The sequence below is a fragment of the Aphidius gifuensis genome, linkage group LG1 (assembly GCF_014905175.1).
Source record: "Aphidius gifuensis isolate YNYX2018 linkage group LG1, ASM1490517v1, whole genome shotgun sequence".
Lineage (NCBI taxonomy): Eukaryota > Metazoa > Arthropoda > Insecta > Hymenoptera > Braconidae > Aphidius > Aphidius gifuensis.
The window spans coordinates 14,932,058-14,944,179 of NC_057788.1; the positions used below are offsets into that span (position 1 = coordinate 14,932,058).

The 12,122-nt window shown below is 30.7% G+C and overlaps 2 protein-coding genes across 4 annotated transcripts; one reads left to right on the forward strand and one right to left on the reverse strand.

The window, feature by feature from the left end:
- The first annotated feature begins 4,732 nt into the window (after positions 1–4,732).
- LOC122849012 lies at positions 4,733–6,940 on the forward strand. Of its 3 annotated transcripts, XM_044147551.1 has the most exons (4): positions 4,733–5,248; positions 5,353–5,412; positions 5,495–5,749; positions 5,819–6,755. In XM_044147551.1, exons 1-4 carry the CDS (start codon positions 5,233–5,235, stop codon positions 6,709–6,711), a joined length of 1,224 nt encoding a protein of 407 aa, XP_044003486.1. In that variant the 5' UTR covers positions 4,733–5,232; the 3' UTR covers positions 6,712–6,755. The 3 variants fall into 3 exon arrangements, with proteins under 3 accessions (XP_044003486.1, XP_044003471.1, XP_044003479.1); XM_044147536.1 differs by having other exon boundaries at positions 5,495–6,940; XM_044147544.1 differs by having other exon boundaries at positions 4,733–5,257; positions 5,495–6,804.
- A 106-nt stretch (positions 6,941–7,046) lies between these two features.
- On the reverse strand, positions 7,047–10,865 carry LOC122848846. The gene is made up of 4 exons (XM_044147228.1): positions 10,393–10,865; positions 10,034–10,256; positions 9,829–9,947; positions 7,047–9,773 (listed from the first exon to the last, which is right to left on the reverse strand). The coding sequence occupies exons 1-4, from the start codon at positions 10,411–10,413 to the stop codon at positions 7,494–7,496; spliced, it is 2,643 nt and encodes an 880-aa protein (XP_044003163.1). The 5' UTR covers positions 10,414–10,865; the 3' UTR covers positions 7,047–7,493.
- Positions 10,866–12,122: the final 1,257 nt, after the last annotated feature.

Consider the following 12,122-nt stretch of genomic DNA (forward strand, 5'->3'; position numbering starts at 1 on the left):
GTAAGCATCACAAATCACAATCCAAAACAATAACAATATATACATAGAAAGGTGTAAAAAAGAGTATACAGAGACTGGTTATTTTTTAGGGATTCCTAGGGTGATTTTTAATTTTTATGGATCCACTCTGATTAAGGCCAAAAAGGACCGCGGTCCCCCTACGGCACCCATATTCACATGGCAAATTTTATACAATTTAGGGCTTTTTTTTGCCACTGATGGCGCTTATAAAATTTTTTTTATATAGATTTTACATATAAAAGCTCCACAAGCGCCACCGGTGGATGAAAAAAGCCCTAAATTGTAATGCCCTGTGAATATGGGTGCTGAATGTACCCCATGCGCATGGAAGTGAAAAAAAAATACACAAAAAAAGCACGTAAATAGGTGCTTGCTTTTGTGTATTTATTTTTTTTCACTTTAATGCGCATGAACATGCACATGCGCATATTATGCGAACATGAGAAGAGAACAGTGGCGTCGAACAAATAATTCTTAAAAAATAAAAATTGAAACATGGCTAATCCAGCCCCTTATGTCCTACACTGTTGCAAAGTGACTTTTTGCTGACTGCGCATTCAACTGCGCATGCGTGAAAATAAACAGGAAAAAAAATAAACACCCAAAAGAAAGCACCTATTAAAGAATGGGTTAAAATTCACAATAAGTATGCGCAACAGCCTATTGCGCATGATGCATGATTTAGATCAAGGTCCCTAGATGAGTTACTGGATTTAGACAGGTCATCCGAAGCTAGAATTTGGGACGCCATATTGGGGATCAGTGGTTGCGTGCATGCGTATATGTACACAAGATAGGTATGATGAAACCGGCCAAAGAGAGGCGCGACAGCTTTCATGTAAACCATGTATAGTATTAGCTTAATTATATCTCTGTTCATGGTTTACATGAAATAGCTGTCGCGCCTCTCTTTGGCTGGTTTCATCATACGTATGTATGCGTGGATAGTCACACACATTCACACATATTTGACATTGTCTGACGTTGAATTGAATTTAATTTGCTAATTATAGATACTTGATATTTAATTATAAATGCAATTTGTGTAATAATATAAGTACTCCTATATTCAAATAGACAAAGTTAAATTAATATACTATCATAATTATATTTTATTTAAAAGAAAAAGAAAAAAAAATTTCGTTCAGGTTATTTTATTCAATAATATTTTAGAAAACATTAATATTCTTATTATTATTTTATTTCATATTAATTTATTGATCATTAATGATGATTACAGATGCAAAAAAAAATTTTAATCATTTATTTTATGACTGCAATTCATATAACTTGACGCCGTAGCAGTTTGAATTTGCGCAGCTCCGCCATATTGGGGATATCGACGATTTTACTTCGGATGACCTGCACCCGTATTCAGAGGATGTTCTCATTAGGGCGTTTTTTTTTCCGATGGTGGCGTTTGTGAAGCTTTTCTATATGAAATCTATATAAAAAAAATTTTGTTTAGCGCCATCAGCGGAAAAAAAAAGCCCTAATGAGAACAATTTTGCCCCGTGAATACGGGTGCAGCAGTCCAATTCACAGGGCATTACAATTTAGGGCTTTTTTCCTCTACTGGTAGCGCTTGTAGAGCTTTTGTATGTGAAACCTATATAAAAAAAATTTGACAAGCGCCGTTACCGGCAAAAAAAAGCCCTAAATTGTAAAAAATTTGCCCTGTGAATTGGACTGCTGTATATTGGGAATCATTCTAGGGACCTTGATTTAGACTGGCATCAAGCACTGCCATCTTTCTTTGCCGTTAAGCGGTGTCTCCACGCTATAGAAATCTCATGCAAGTTCTTGCACGAAAAAATGGAACATGTTCCATTGGCTGTGATAGTCTTGCAAGGCTGATTTCCACCAAAATAATAGTAATTATCTAGTGATGAAAGATCTTGCATTTCTATAGCGTAGAGACACCGCTTAATCCACTCTTGTCTTTATTCTTCACTGTTCTTTACGAATCAACCAGCACCCGTATTCACGGGGCAAAATTGTTCTCATTAGAGCTTTTTTTTTCCATCGATGGCGCTTGACAAAATTTTTTTTATATAGATTTCACATAGAAAAGCTTCACAAACGCTGCCAGTGGAAGAAAAAAGCCTTAAATTGTAATGCCCTGTGAATTGGACTGCAGGTGTAAATTACATATAAATTAAAATGGGTTTCATACTTATCCAACACTTACTTGTTAATTTCTTTGGCTAAATTAATTCTTTCCTAAGAAATGCACCCAAGTATCAACTGACACTAATCTAGGAAAGTAAATAGGGATTTTTTAAATTTTTTGAATTTGATCTGAATCGCTACCATCTTTGAGATCACGAACCAACTGAGGTTTAGGATCTAACCACTGGAATATAATAAAACTGGAAAGAAGGAGAGTCAACTCCGTACATTAGAAATGGGACAGAATATGTCCTGTACCTACAGCTTCTCAAATTTGCCAATTTGGCGCTGATTGTTCTCAGCCGTACTCATGCGCTAACTATTTTGAATTAATATTGTTATAGCGCAGATTCGTTTGGGATAGCGTTTTTTATTTTTTTTTTTTCTGTCATGTAATTTATATACATGTTTTATATCAAAATTATACGTAAATATTCCACGAGTTTGTTGCATCAAAAAGTGCTCGGAAAACCAAAAACAAGAGTGATTTGACGGCTTTTTCAGATACCAAAAGTAAGTAAGTTCAACATCGTTAGACCAACACTTTGATAAAAAAGAATTCTTGCCAGAATTTAATTGTTTTTGTTTATGTTAACAGTTTATCATTAATTGATGTTTAAAAAATCATACTTCTTACATGCTTATAAAATCATTGATGTATTTGTTTTTGTTGAAACCCTATTTATTAACTTTTCTACTGATAATCATTGAATTTAAATTTTGTTTACTATTTTCATGTTTCTTATTTTCTGCAGGATGCTCGTGTAACATGGCTTAATGAGATAGTTGTTAACAATTTTTGTGAACTATATTTTCAAGAAGAAGATATAATTTGATTATTTCATACAATAAATCCCAAACATTGTTGATAATGTCAATAATGAGACCAAAACGTAGATGTGCAGCAAGACAAACATAATCATAGTTTTGATGATCCATGTGCTGTATTAGCTGTGTTCGATGGTCGTCTCGGCTCAGTTCCGTCTCACTTACGACTCACTTATGGCGCTAGCGACGTACGGTTGTTTGAAGAACTACAAAGGCACAAAATCTCAATACAGGTGCCTATCTATATCATCACTGTATCAATGCCCCAATAAATATTGTTGATTGACGAAATGACGATTGTTGTTGTTGTTCGTTGTCGTTTCAAAATTTATTGTTATTTATTAAAACTTTAATTTTGTAATAACAAAATGAGTTCATAATATTATTTTGATTGTTTTCATCTATTTCCTATGTATGAAAGATAAAAAATTATTGTTCAATAGCACAGATAATAATTCCATCTCCAAAATTTGTATTTTCATTTTTATTTCTTTCATTCACTATTTGCTCTCACCTGAATTATATTTTCTATATTCATTTTGATTATATATTTATCAACTCATTGTAATAAATTATTATGATGACACTGTTTGCATAAAGTAAATAAACAATATTTATTGAAGCATTGATACAGTGATGATATAGATAAGCACCTGTATTGAGATTTTGTGCCTTTGTAGTTCTTCAAACAACCGTACGTCGCTAGCGCCATAAGTGAGCCGTAAGTGAGACGGAACTGAGCCGAGACGACCATCGAACACAGCTATTATCTAAGTCAGCAACTCAACAATCGCGTGATGCTGCAGATGAAAAATAATTAATTTTTGTAATGTTGACAAACAAAATTTATTGTCAAGTGAACAAGTTGATATGATTTTATTACAGTAATATTTTTTATGTTACTTGTTAATTTTTAAAAACGTTACTTATAGATCATCATCACCCAGTGAATTTTTTGTCTGTTTAATATGGATCAACAAATTGATAAACCTGATATATTCCTTTGACATTGCTCTAAGATGATCGAATAATAAACCTGTACGACGATTAATAAAAGAATTTCTTTGGCAACTGTAATTCCTTAGCTCCAACTTTTCCTTAGCTACTATTTTTCCTTGGGATTTTTATTTATTTAAAAAATAAAATGCATGTGATTTTATTTATTAAATAAATTACAATGTCCAAGGAAAAGCAGTAGCTAAGAAAAAAAGATAATAACTAGAAATTAATGTTGCCAAAAAATTATGTTTTAAGGAATTAATGTTGCTTTAATTTTAAATAACTAATTTTTTAAATAAATAAAAATGTATGGAAAAATAGTAGCTAAGGAAAAGATGGAGCTACAGTTGCCAAAGAAATTCTCTTTTAAGCAACATTAATTCCTTAGCTACATCTTTTCCTTAGCTACTGCTTGTTTTTGAAATTTTTATTTATTTTATAAATGAATTACATGTATTTATCGAATAAAAAAAAATTGTAGCACGAAGGTTCCACTTTTATTCGTAGAAGGCGCTGGGAACGCAATGTAAGATACCTCGATGTATGAAACCAATGATGTAAGATACGGTATTTTACATGGTATCTTACACATGTAAGATACCAAGGTATCTTACCTACCCAACACTGCTCAGGAGTTTGTCTGAAATATATTAAAGTATGCCAATATGATGAAAGAAGTCAACTTGGCAAATAGGTCTATAAATTACGGAAGCCGGGTGGGGACATTCACGCTTGCTTGCCTTACTTGCCTGCTCGTCGCGCTAGCAAGCAGAGAAAGCAAGCAGGAACTAATAGAACTAATATTCTCGCGTATAATAAAGGCGTATATCATATATTTTTCATCATACATACGCCCTTATACTATTATAAATTGAGTTTATCGGCCGGGAAGGGACATTCACGGCTTCCTGCTTACTTGCTTGCTTTGCTTGCTTGCTCGCATAGGAACAAGCAGGAATGAACCGAGCAGAAAAATAATTATAATATTTTGAGGCAACAGTTCCGTCAGCTGTCGATCTGTCATATATATAACCAATAATCCAGTGACTCAAATATTTAACACAATAAATTTATAAAACTAATAATAAAATTACTACAATAATTATTTTGAATTTATGATAAATAACTATCAATTATCTTCTAATTAATTAATCATTTGGAAATTTTAGCAGAAAGGAGAAAATAAACGCATAAATAAGTAAACAAACAACAATGGATAACCGTGCGAGTAAATAAAGTGCTTTAATTAATTTTCAACAAAATATAACATTTGTTTTTTTAATTATAGAGATGTCTTTAATCCATTGTTTTTTTCTTTTTTTCTTTTTGAAGGCTGTAACAACAACGAGAATGTTGATATGGAAAATTCACCAGCTGTCAGTGACTATAAAAGTAATTGAAAAGCTTAATTCTGAAATTCTATCATTAATTTTTATTATCTTAATTTCTTTGTAATTTTAACGTATTATTTAAGGCATCCATTCAAGCTGTGGTGAGGATCCAATTTTGATTAGGAACACACTGATTCGTTTTTATCATGGGGAAGGTTATGGGTATCAACAAATTGTGGATTTCTTATTGCATGGTCATGGCCTTTCAATATCTATACGACATTTAAAGCGTATTTTGGTAACATTGGGTCTCAAGCGGAAAATGATGACTGCTTCTCCAGAGCTTGATGTTCTTCAGGCGATTCTCATTGAATTACAAGGGGCTGGCGATTGTTTAGGTTATAAATCTCTATGGCTTAGATTGCAACAAACTTATGGCTTGAATATTCGTCGAGATCGTGTTTTAGAAATTCTGCGAGTTGTTGACCCAGAAGGAGTAGAAGGACGGAAAATACGAAGACTTCGTCGACGACAATACATAACACCAGGTCCTAATTTCTTGTGGCATCTTGATGGCTATGATAAATTAAAACCTTATGGATTTCCGATTCATGGGTGCATCGATGGTTGGTCTAGAAAACTTTTGTGGCTCCAAGTTTCATCTACAAATAACCACCCTGATGTTGTAGCCCATTTTTATTTGGATACTGTGCGAAAATTGGGTTTTGTTCCTCGAGTGATTCGTTCTGATCGTGGAACAGAAAATGGTACAATTCAATCTTTACAACAATGCTTACGATTTTATCATGATGATCAATTAGCTGGATTAAATAGTTTCATACAAGGAAAAAGTACTGCAAATCAGCGTATCGAAAGCTTTTGGTCTCAGTTGCGTCGAGCTGGGATTGACCATTACATTTCACTTTTTAAAGACATGCGTGATTCTTTTGTTTTTGATAATTCAAATCCAATTCATATTGAATGCATAAGATACTGTTTTGGACCACTGATCCTCTATGAACTACAACAAATACTTGAAGAATGGAATAAACATTCGATTAGAAAGCAAAAAAATCGTGAAGGTCCTGTGGGAAAACCAAATCATTTATTTGAGTGTGCACCAGCATTAGGCTCAAGAAATTTTAAAAAAGAAATTAGTTTAAGAGATGTTGACATACTTATACATAAGCATACCATTGAGCCTGCTCTTATTCGGCCAAGTTTTGTTAATATTGTCAACTTATTACTTCCAGATTTAAATCAGGCAACAAATGACGAAGAAGCCTTTGAAAATTACATGCAAATTCTTGATGTTATTGATAAATATCAAAATAATACTGACTCAAATACAGAAGAATAATTTTTAAAGTTATAGAAGTAATGAATAATAATTTGTGGTTGTTTTTTTTAAACCATAAATTTAAATTAAGAAATTTTTTTTTTTCAATTGTATGAGTTAACAGTTAATATTGATTATTATTAATTATTTTAGAATGAAATTAAACCTGCAAGACATTTCTGTACTTTAATGACAACAAAAGCAAAAAAAAAAAAAAGAACATAATTTTAGATATTTTGTACGACTATGATATATAAAGAAGATAATTGTAAATAATTTGTTTGACCATAATAAAAAATGAAATATGAATTTTAGACTGTAAGAGGATAAAAATACAAAAAAAAATAAAAGTTAAAATTTAATGAGTCAAAATAAGAGTAATACAGTTAATATTTTGTATGACCAATGACCATGAACATTGTATAATAAATAATCAAATGTGAATTTTTATTTGTTTTTATTAATCAAAATTTTATTTAGAAAAACATAAAAATAATTGTACATTTTTCAACAAGTATGACGATGTTTGCTTATTTATTTATTTTTTTTTTTAAATATAAAAGTAATTGTATTATCATTTGTTCGTTGAAATATATTTTCACGTCATATATTATATAACGAAAACAACGATTTATTTTCTTTTAAATATAAAAATAAATGTACTATGACAACAATATGTAATCTTTTTTTTTTTTTTTTTTAACTTTAAAAAGAAATGTATTATTATTAATTTTCTAATATATTTCATGCAATATATTTTTTGTCTTATAGTAATAAAATAATATACTTTAATAATAATACTTTTAAACAGGAAAAAGTCTCCAGTTTTGGCTTGCATCATCATAAATTTTGTTAACTTCAACAACTGATGGTCGTTTTGACTGATCAAAAGAGAGAAAACGTTTGACAAGTGATCGAAGACGTTGTGGTATGCTATCTAAACATAAATGTTTAAAATCTCCTGTTGAATTCATCTGTTTAAACCAGCCTCGTAATTCCATTTCACTTTTGGCATTCCATGTTAGTTTTTCTAGGTACAATTCATTTAATGTACAGCCAACAGCCCATACATCTGAGGCAATAGAATTTTTAAAATTGTTCAACAATAGTTCTGGAGCCATATAGATGTACGTTCCAGCAGGAAGACGAACACTATTTGTCATTCTCGCAAAATTAACCAGCTTACTAAACCCAAAATCACAAATTTTTACATTCAATCCTTTACGAGTTATCATTATATTGTCAGGCTTGATATCACCGTGGATGATGTTTGATGAATGCATGTAGTGCACTCCACTAGAAATTTGTGATGCAATATAATTACGTTTTTTAATTGATAAATCGTATTCTTCTTTAACATTGTCATTAAAGAGAATATTACTCAAAGACAGTCCATCAATAAGATCCATCACAATGTTGAAATCGTCTCCAATTTGAAATATACCAAGTGTTTGAATAATATTAGTGTGTTTTACAAATTGAAGTACTTTCATTTCTTCCATCAACGATGGGTAATTAGCTCTTGTTATTTCGATTGTTTTAACAGCCACATATAATGAATCTTTCCATTTTGCTTTAAAAACTTTTCCTTGGCCACCTTTGCCTAAAACTTGAGATGTAATTGTTATTTCTGATTGCTTAATTACAGGAAGTTGAAAATCTTCCAACTTTATTTCCAAAATTGGTGATACATAAGATGAATAACTGTTATAGTTGTTATACGTTGATGATCCAGGGTTTATACACACTTTTTTGCGTGAATTACACAAAGATTTTGGTAGGTCAGGAAGTTTAAATTGTTTATTTGATTTGGTTTTTACGCTAGATGATGAAGGTATACATATTAGTGAATTATTTTTTTGAATGACAGGTGTTTGAAGCTCAGTAAATTTTGAATTTTTATGAATTTCAGACATTTTATTTGCAGAACAGGATAATATTTTTGATTCTCTATTCAATTCATTGCACGTAACGATGCACTTCCAGTCATCCAACCAAGGATGCTTATCTTTGTCACACATGATCCAAAACATACGTGTGCCTTCTTTAAATTTTTTTCCATTTTTATACCATGCACAGGATGTATCTGCTTCACCACAACAACTTGGGATGACACCAATGCCAAATTCACCATTACACATCCCACGTAACTCTTCGCAGCTGTAGATAATTTTATGTCCATCTTGTCTCATATTAGTTGGAAATTTAACATATGTAGAATCAACTTCTAATTTATCATTGAAAGTTGTTGTGATGAGAGCTACACCATTTTTTATAATGTTGGAAATGGGATAACCTGATAACACAGGATCAAAATTGTGGTAGTCTTCATTTATCATTTTTGTTCGACGAAGTGTATCATATAAATCTCTTTTTGGCATATACTTATATACGTATTCCTTGCCTTCAGTTATCGGTAAACAATATAAAATTGTAAAACTTTCAACAGTATCAGGCATTTTATTTTTAGGCAAGTTGATTACATGTTTTGTCTGAGATAGTGACAACGATGGATTGAGAGTTGATTGAGAATTTTGGGATGAATTAACAGGTGAAAATTCGGATATATTAGAAGACTGATTACTATCCGAATAATAGTTTTCTTTACTTGAAGAATTATTTATTTTTCTTGATGACGTTGGTAAGTTTTTATTCTGTTGACAATCAAATACTGGAAAATTCTCAAGTTCTGTTGAAATAGTAATTGGATTTTTAGCCTTAGTTAATAAAATCAAAACCATTCTAGATGGTGACGTTCCTATTGATTTTAAATATTGGAATATATTTTCAAAACTTGGAATTGTTTGAAATTTTAAATTTGCTAATTCAATTGTAGAATCATCAAGAATAGGCTTAGTGAAATCATCATAAAACAAATTTTTAATTTTTTCAGAGATTTGTTGTTTATCGTAGAGTTGATTTTCATAAATATCTAAAGTTTTTGTCTTTATATTTGTTGAATCACTTTTTTGTAAATAATTTTCACTGTCATAACTACAATGGTACCAGCGTGACTTAATGTGTTTTTCATTTATATTAGCCTTAACAGTCTCTTGATTCATTGTCACATTGTCTTGAATATGCTAAAAAAAAAAGTTGATTATTTAAAGAATTTGAACCGAAGAACAAAAAAATTACCTGGCTTGGTAATACTGATCGTGTTGTTTCAGAAACTTTTCGTTTTTTTGATGGTTGTAAATCTTCAAGCATTGTTTTTAATTGAATCCCTTTAAAATTCCTGATTCCATTATGAAAATCTAATTTAAAAAATACAAAAGAAAAAGAGAATATGAAATTGAAGATATAAAATAAGTAAGTAAAACATAAAAAAAATAGAACATACTGTTATTTTTGTTGACACGAATGAAACATGTTTTAACTCCTTGTGGTATATAAAATTTATCATTTCCAAGTGGTACAAGGGCTGAGGTCCCATCAGGTTTGTTGTATGTCATCCCAATCGTATCAGGAACAAAAGACTTCAAAGAAATCATGCTTACAGTGCTATTTTTGTCCAAAGGCACTTGAAGTGCTTCACCATCATGATGCACTGTGATTTCAGCAAGCTGCGTTTGTAATAATAAATAAATAGTAACGTTTCAATATTTATATTTATGTATATTCAATAAAGCAAATTCCGAAAAAAAATTATAAAAAAAAAGGTTATGCGTTTGTTTTAATGAAAATAACTGTAATACTTACTGAATGTGTTAATGAATCCATTGTTTATTCTTTTTACCACAATTCAAATGCACATTGTTTATCAAAAATGGATATATTTAATTTAAAAAACAACTAATTTTACAGCAATGTATGAGACGTGGGTTTGTTATCATTTATATTTCATAAGTATTGTATGTAACAGCTGACGGAACTGTTGCCTCAAAATATTATAATTATTTTTCTGCTCGGTTCATTCCTGCTTGTTCCTATGCGAGCAAGCAAGCAAAGCAAGCAAGTAAGCAGGAAGCCGTGAATGTCCCTTCCCGGCCGATAAACTCAATTTATAATAGTATAAGGGCGTATGTATGATGAAAAATATATGATATACGCCTTTATTATACGCGAGAATATTAGTTCTATTAGTTCCTGCTTGCTTTCTCTGCTTGCTAGCGCGACGAGCAGGCAAGTAAGGCAAGCAAGCGTGAATGTCCCCACCCGGCTTCCGTAATAAATAGCAAATAAAAGTTATCACGAGAGTGACGCTCCTTAAAATTAAAATAAAAAATATTCCATTAAAAATTAATTGTAAAGTGGGGATGAAAAGTGGTGCCATTTCTTGAGCCAATCAAATTAAATGGTTCCCATAGTAGTCAGCATTATTCTAATTGTTTAAACATTTAAAAAATAATAATTTAGTAACTTCAACGGATGTGGCATCTCGCGTTGCAGAGGTGACTTTGAAAACTGCTTACAAAAATTTATAAAAAAAATATAAAAATAAAATATTTTATAAAAATGCAAAATGTGAATTTTTATTTCGTGTAAATAAAAAAAAATAATTTATTATAAAAAAAGAAAATTTTTATTGCTTATTCGGCATTATTGTATCTGTTGAATTTATTAAATTATTATTTATTATTGATTTTTAATTCTAAATTATACCAAGACGTAACACATGTAATGATTAATTATGATTAACAATAATAATTATAATACATGCAATGAAAATAAAATTAATACATATATTAAAAGTCAAATCAAACATAATAATTTTAAATTCGGTGATAATAATTAATTTTTATTATATTGAATAAATATTAAATATATTAATATTATATGAAACTTGTTAAATAATAGTTTTAATATTGCATAAGAATTCAATATATTAATATCAAATTGAATAAAGCTTGTTTCATATGTGGCGACGTAAAATCTCTAAAAATGGCGCGCGTAGTTTATATAAAATGGCATCATTATAAAAAAAAAACCGAAAATAAAAAAATTATCCAAAGCGGTGTCTCCACGCTATAAAAATCTCATGCAAGTTCTTGCACGAAAAAATGGAACATGTCCCATTGGCTCCGATAGTCTTGCAAGGTTTTTAAAGGCTGATTTCCACTAAAATTCTAGTAATTATCTAGTGATGAAAGATCTTGCTGTAAGAACTTGCATGAGATTTCTACGGAAGCCAGCCATGGAGTTTAACAAGGAGGGTAATCTGTGACGTCACACTGTGTATTGGCATAGGGAGCTGTTGAAGCTCACGGAATGGAGCAAGTCAGTACATTTTTTTGCCAGTGATGACGCTAGTGGGACGAGTGCCCAAAGTCACATGTTGTTTTTGTTTATATATTTTTTTTTTTTTTTGTGTAGCTCAGTTAGAGTATTCCTTCATTATGTAAAAAAATAATACAACTACATAATACATTATTTATTTAACAAATAAAATTAAAGCAATTTATTTTAATAAAATAAACACCAAGGACAAG

What these genes read in the sequence shown, in the direction of transcription:
- LOC122848846 (XM_044147228.1), bottom strand. Translation starts at nt 10,413, where the DNA reads ATGGATTCATTAACACATTCA. An exon ending in TGGATTCATTAACACATTCA is followed by an intron (nt 10,257 to 10,392) that starts GTAAGTATTACA and finishes TTACAAACGCAG; the next exon opens with CTTGCTGAAATCACAGTGCA. An exon ending in TCGTGTCAACAAAAATAACA is followed by an intron (nt 9,948 to 10,033) that starts GTATGTTCTATT and finishes TTTTTAAATTAG; the next exon opens with ATTTTCATAATGGAATCAGG.
- LOC122849012 (XM_044147536.1), top strand. An exon ending in AGCTGTCAGTGACTATAAAA is followed by an intron (nt 5,413 to 5,494) that starts GTAATTGAAAAG and finishes GTATTATTTAAG; the next exon opens with GCATCCATTCAAGCTGTGGT.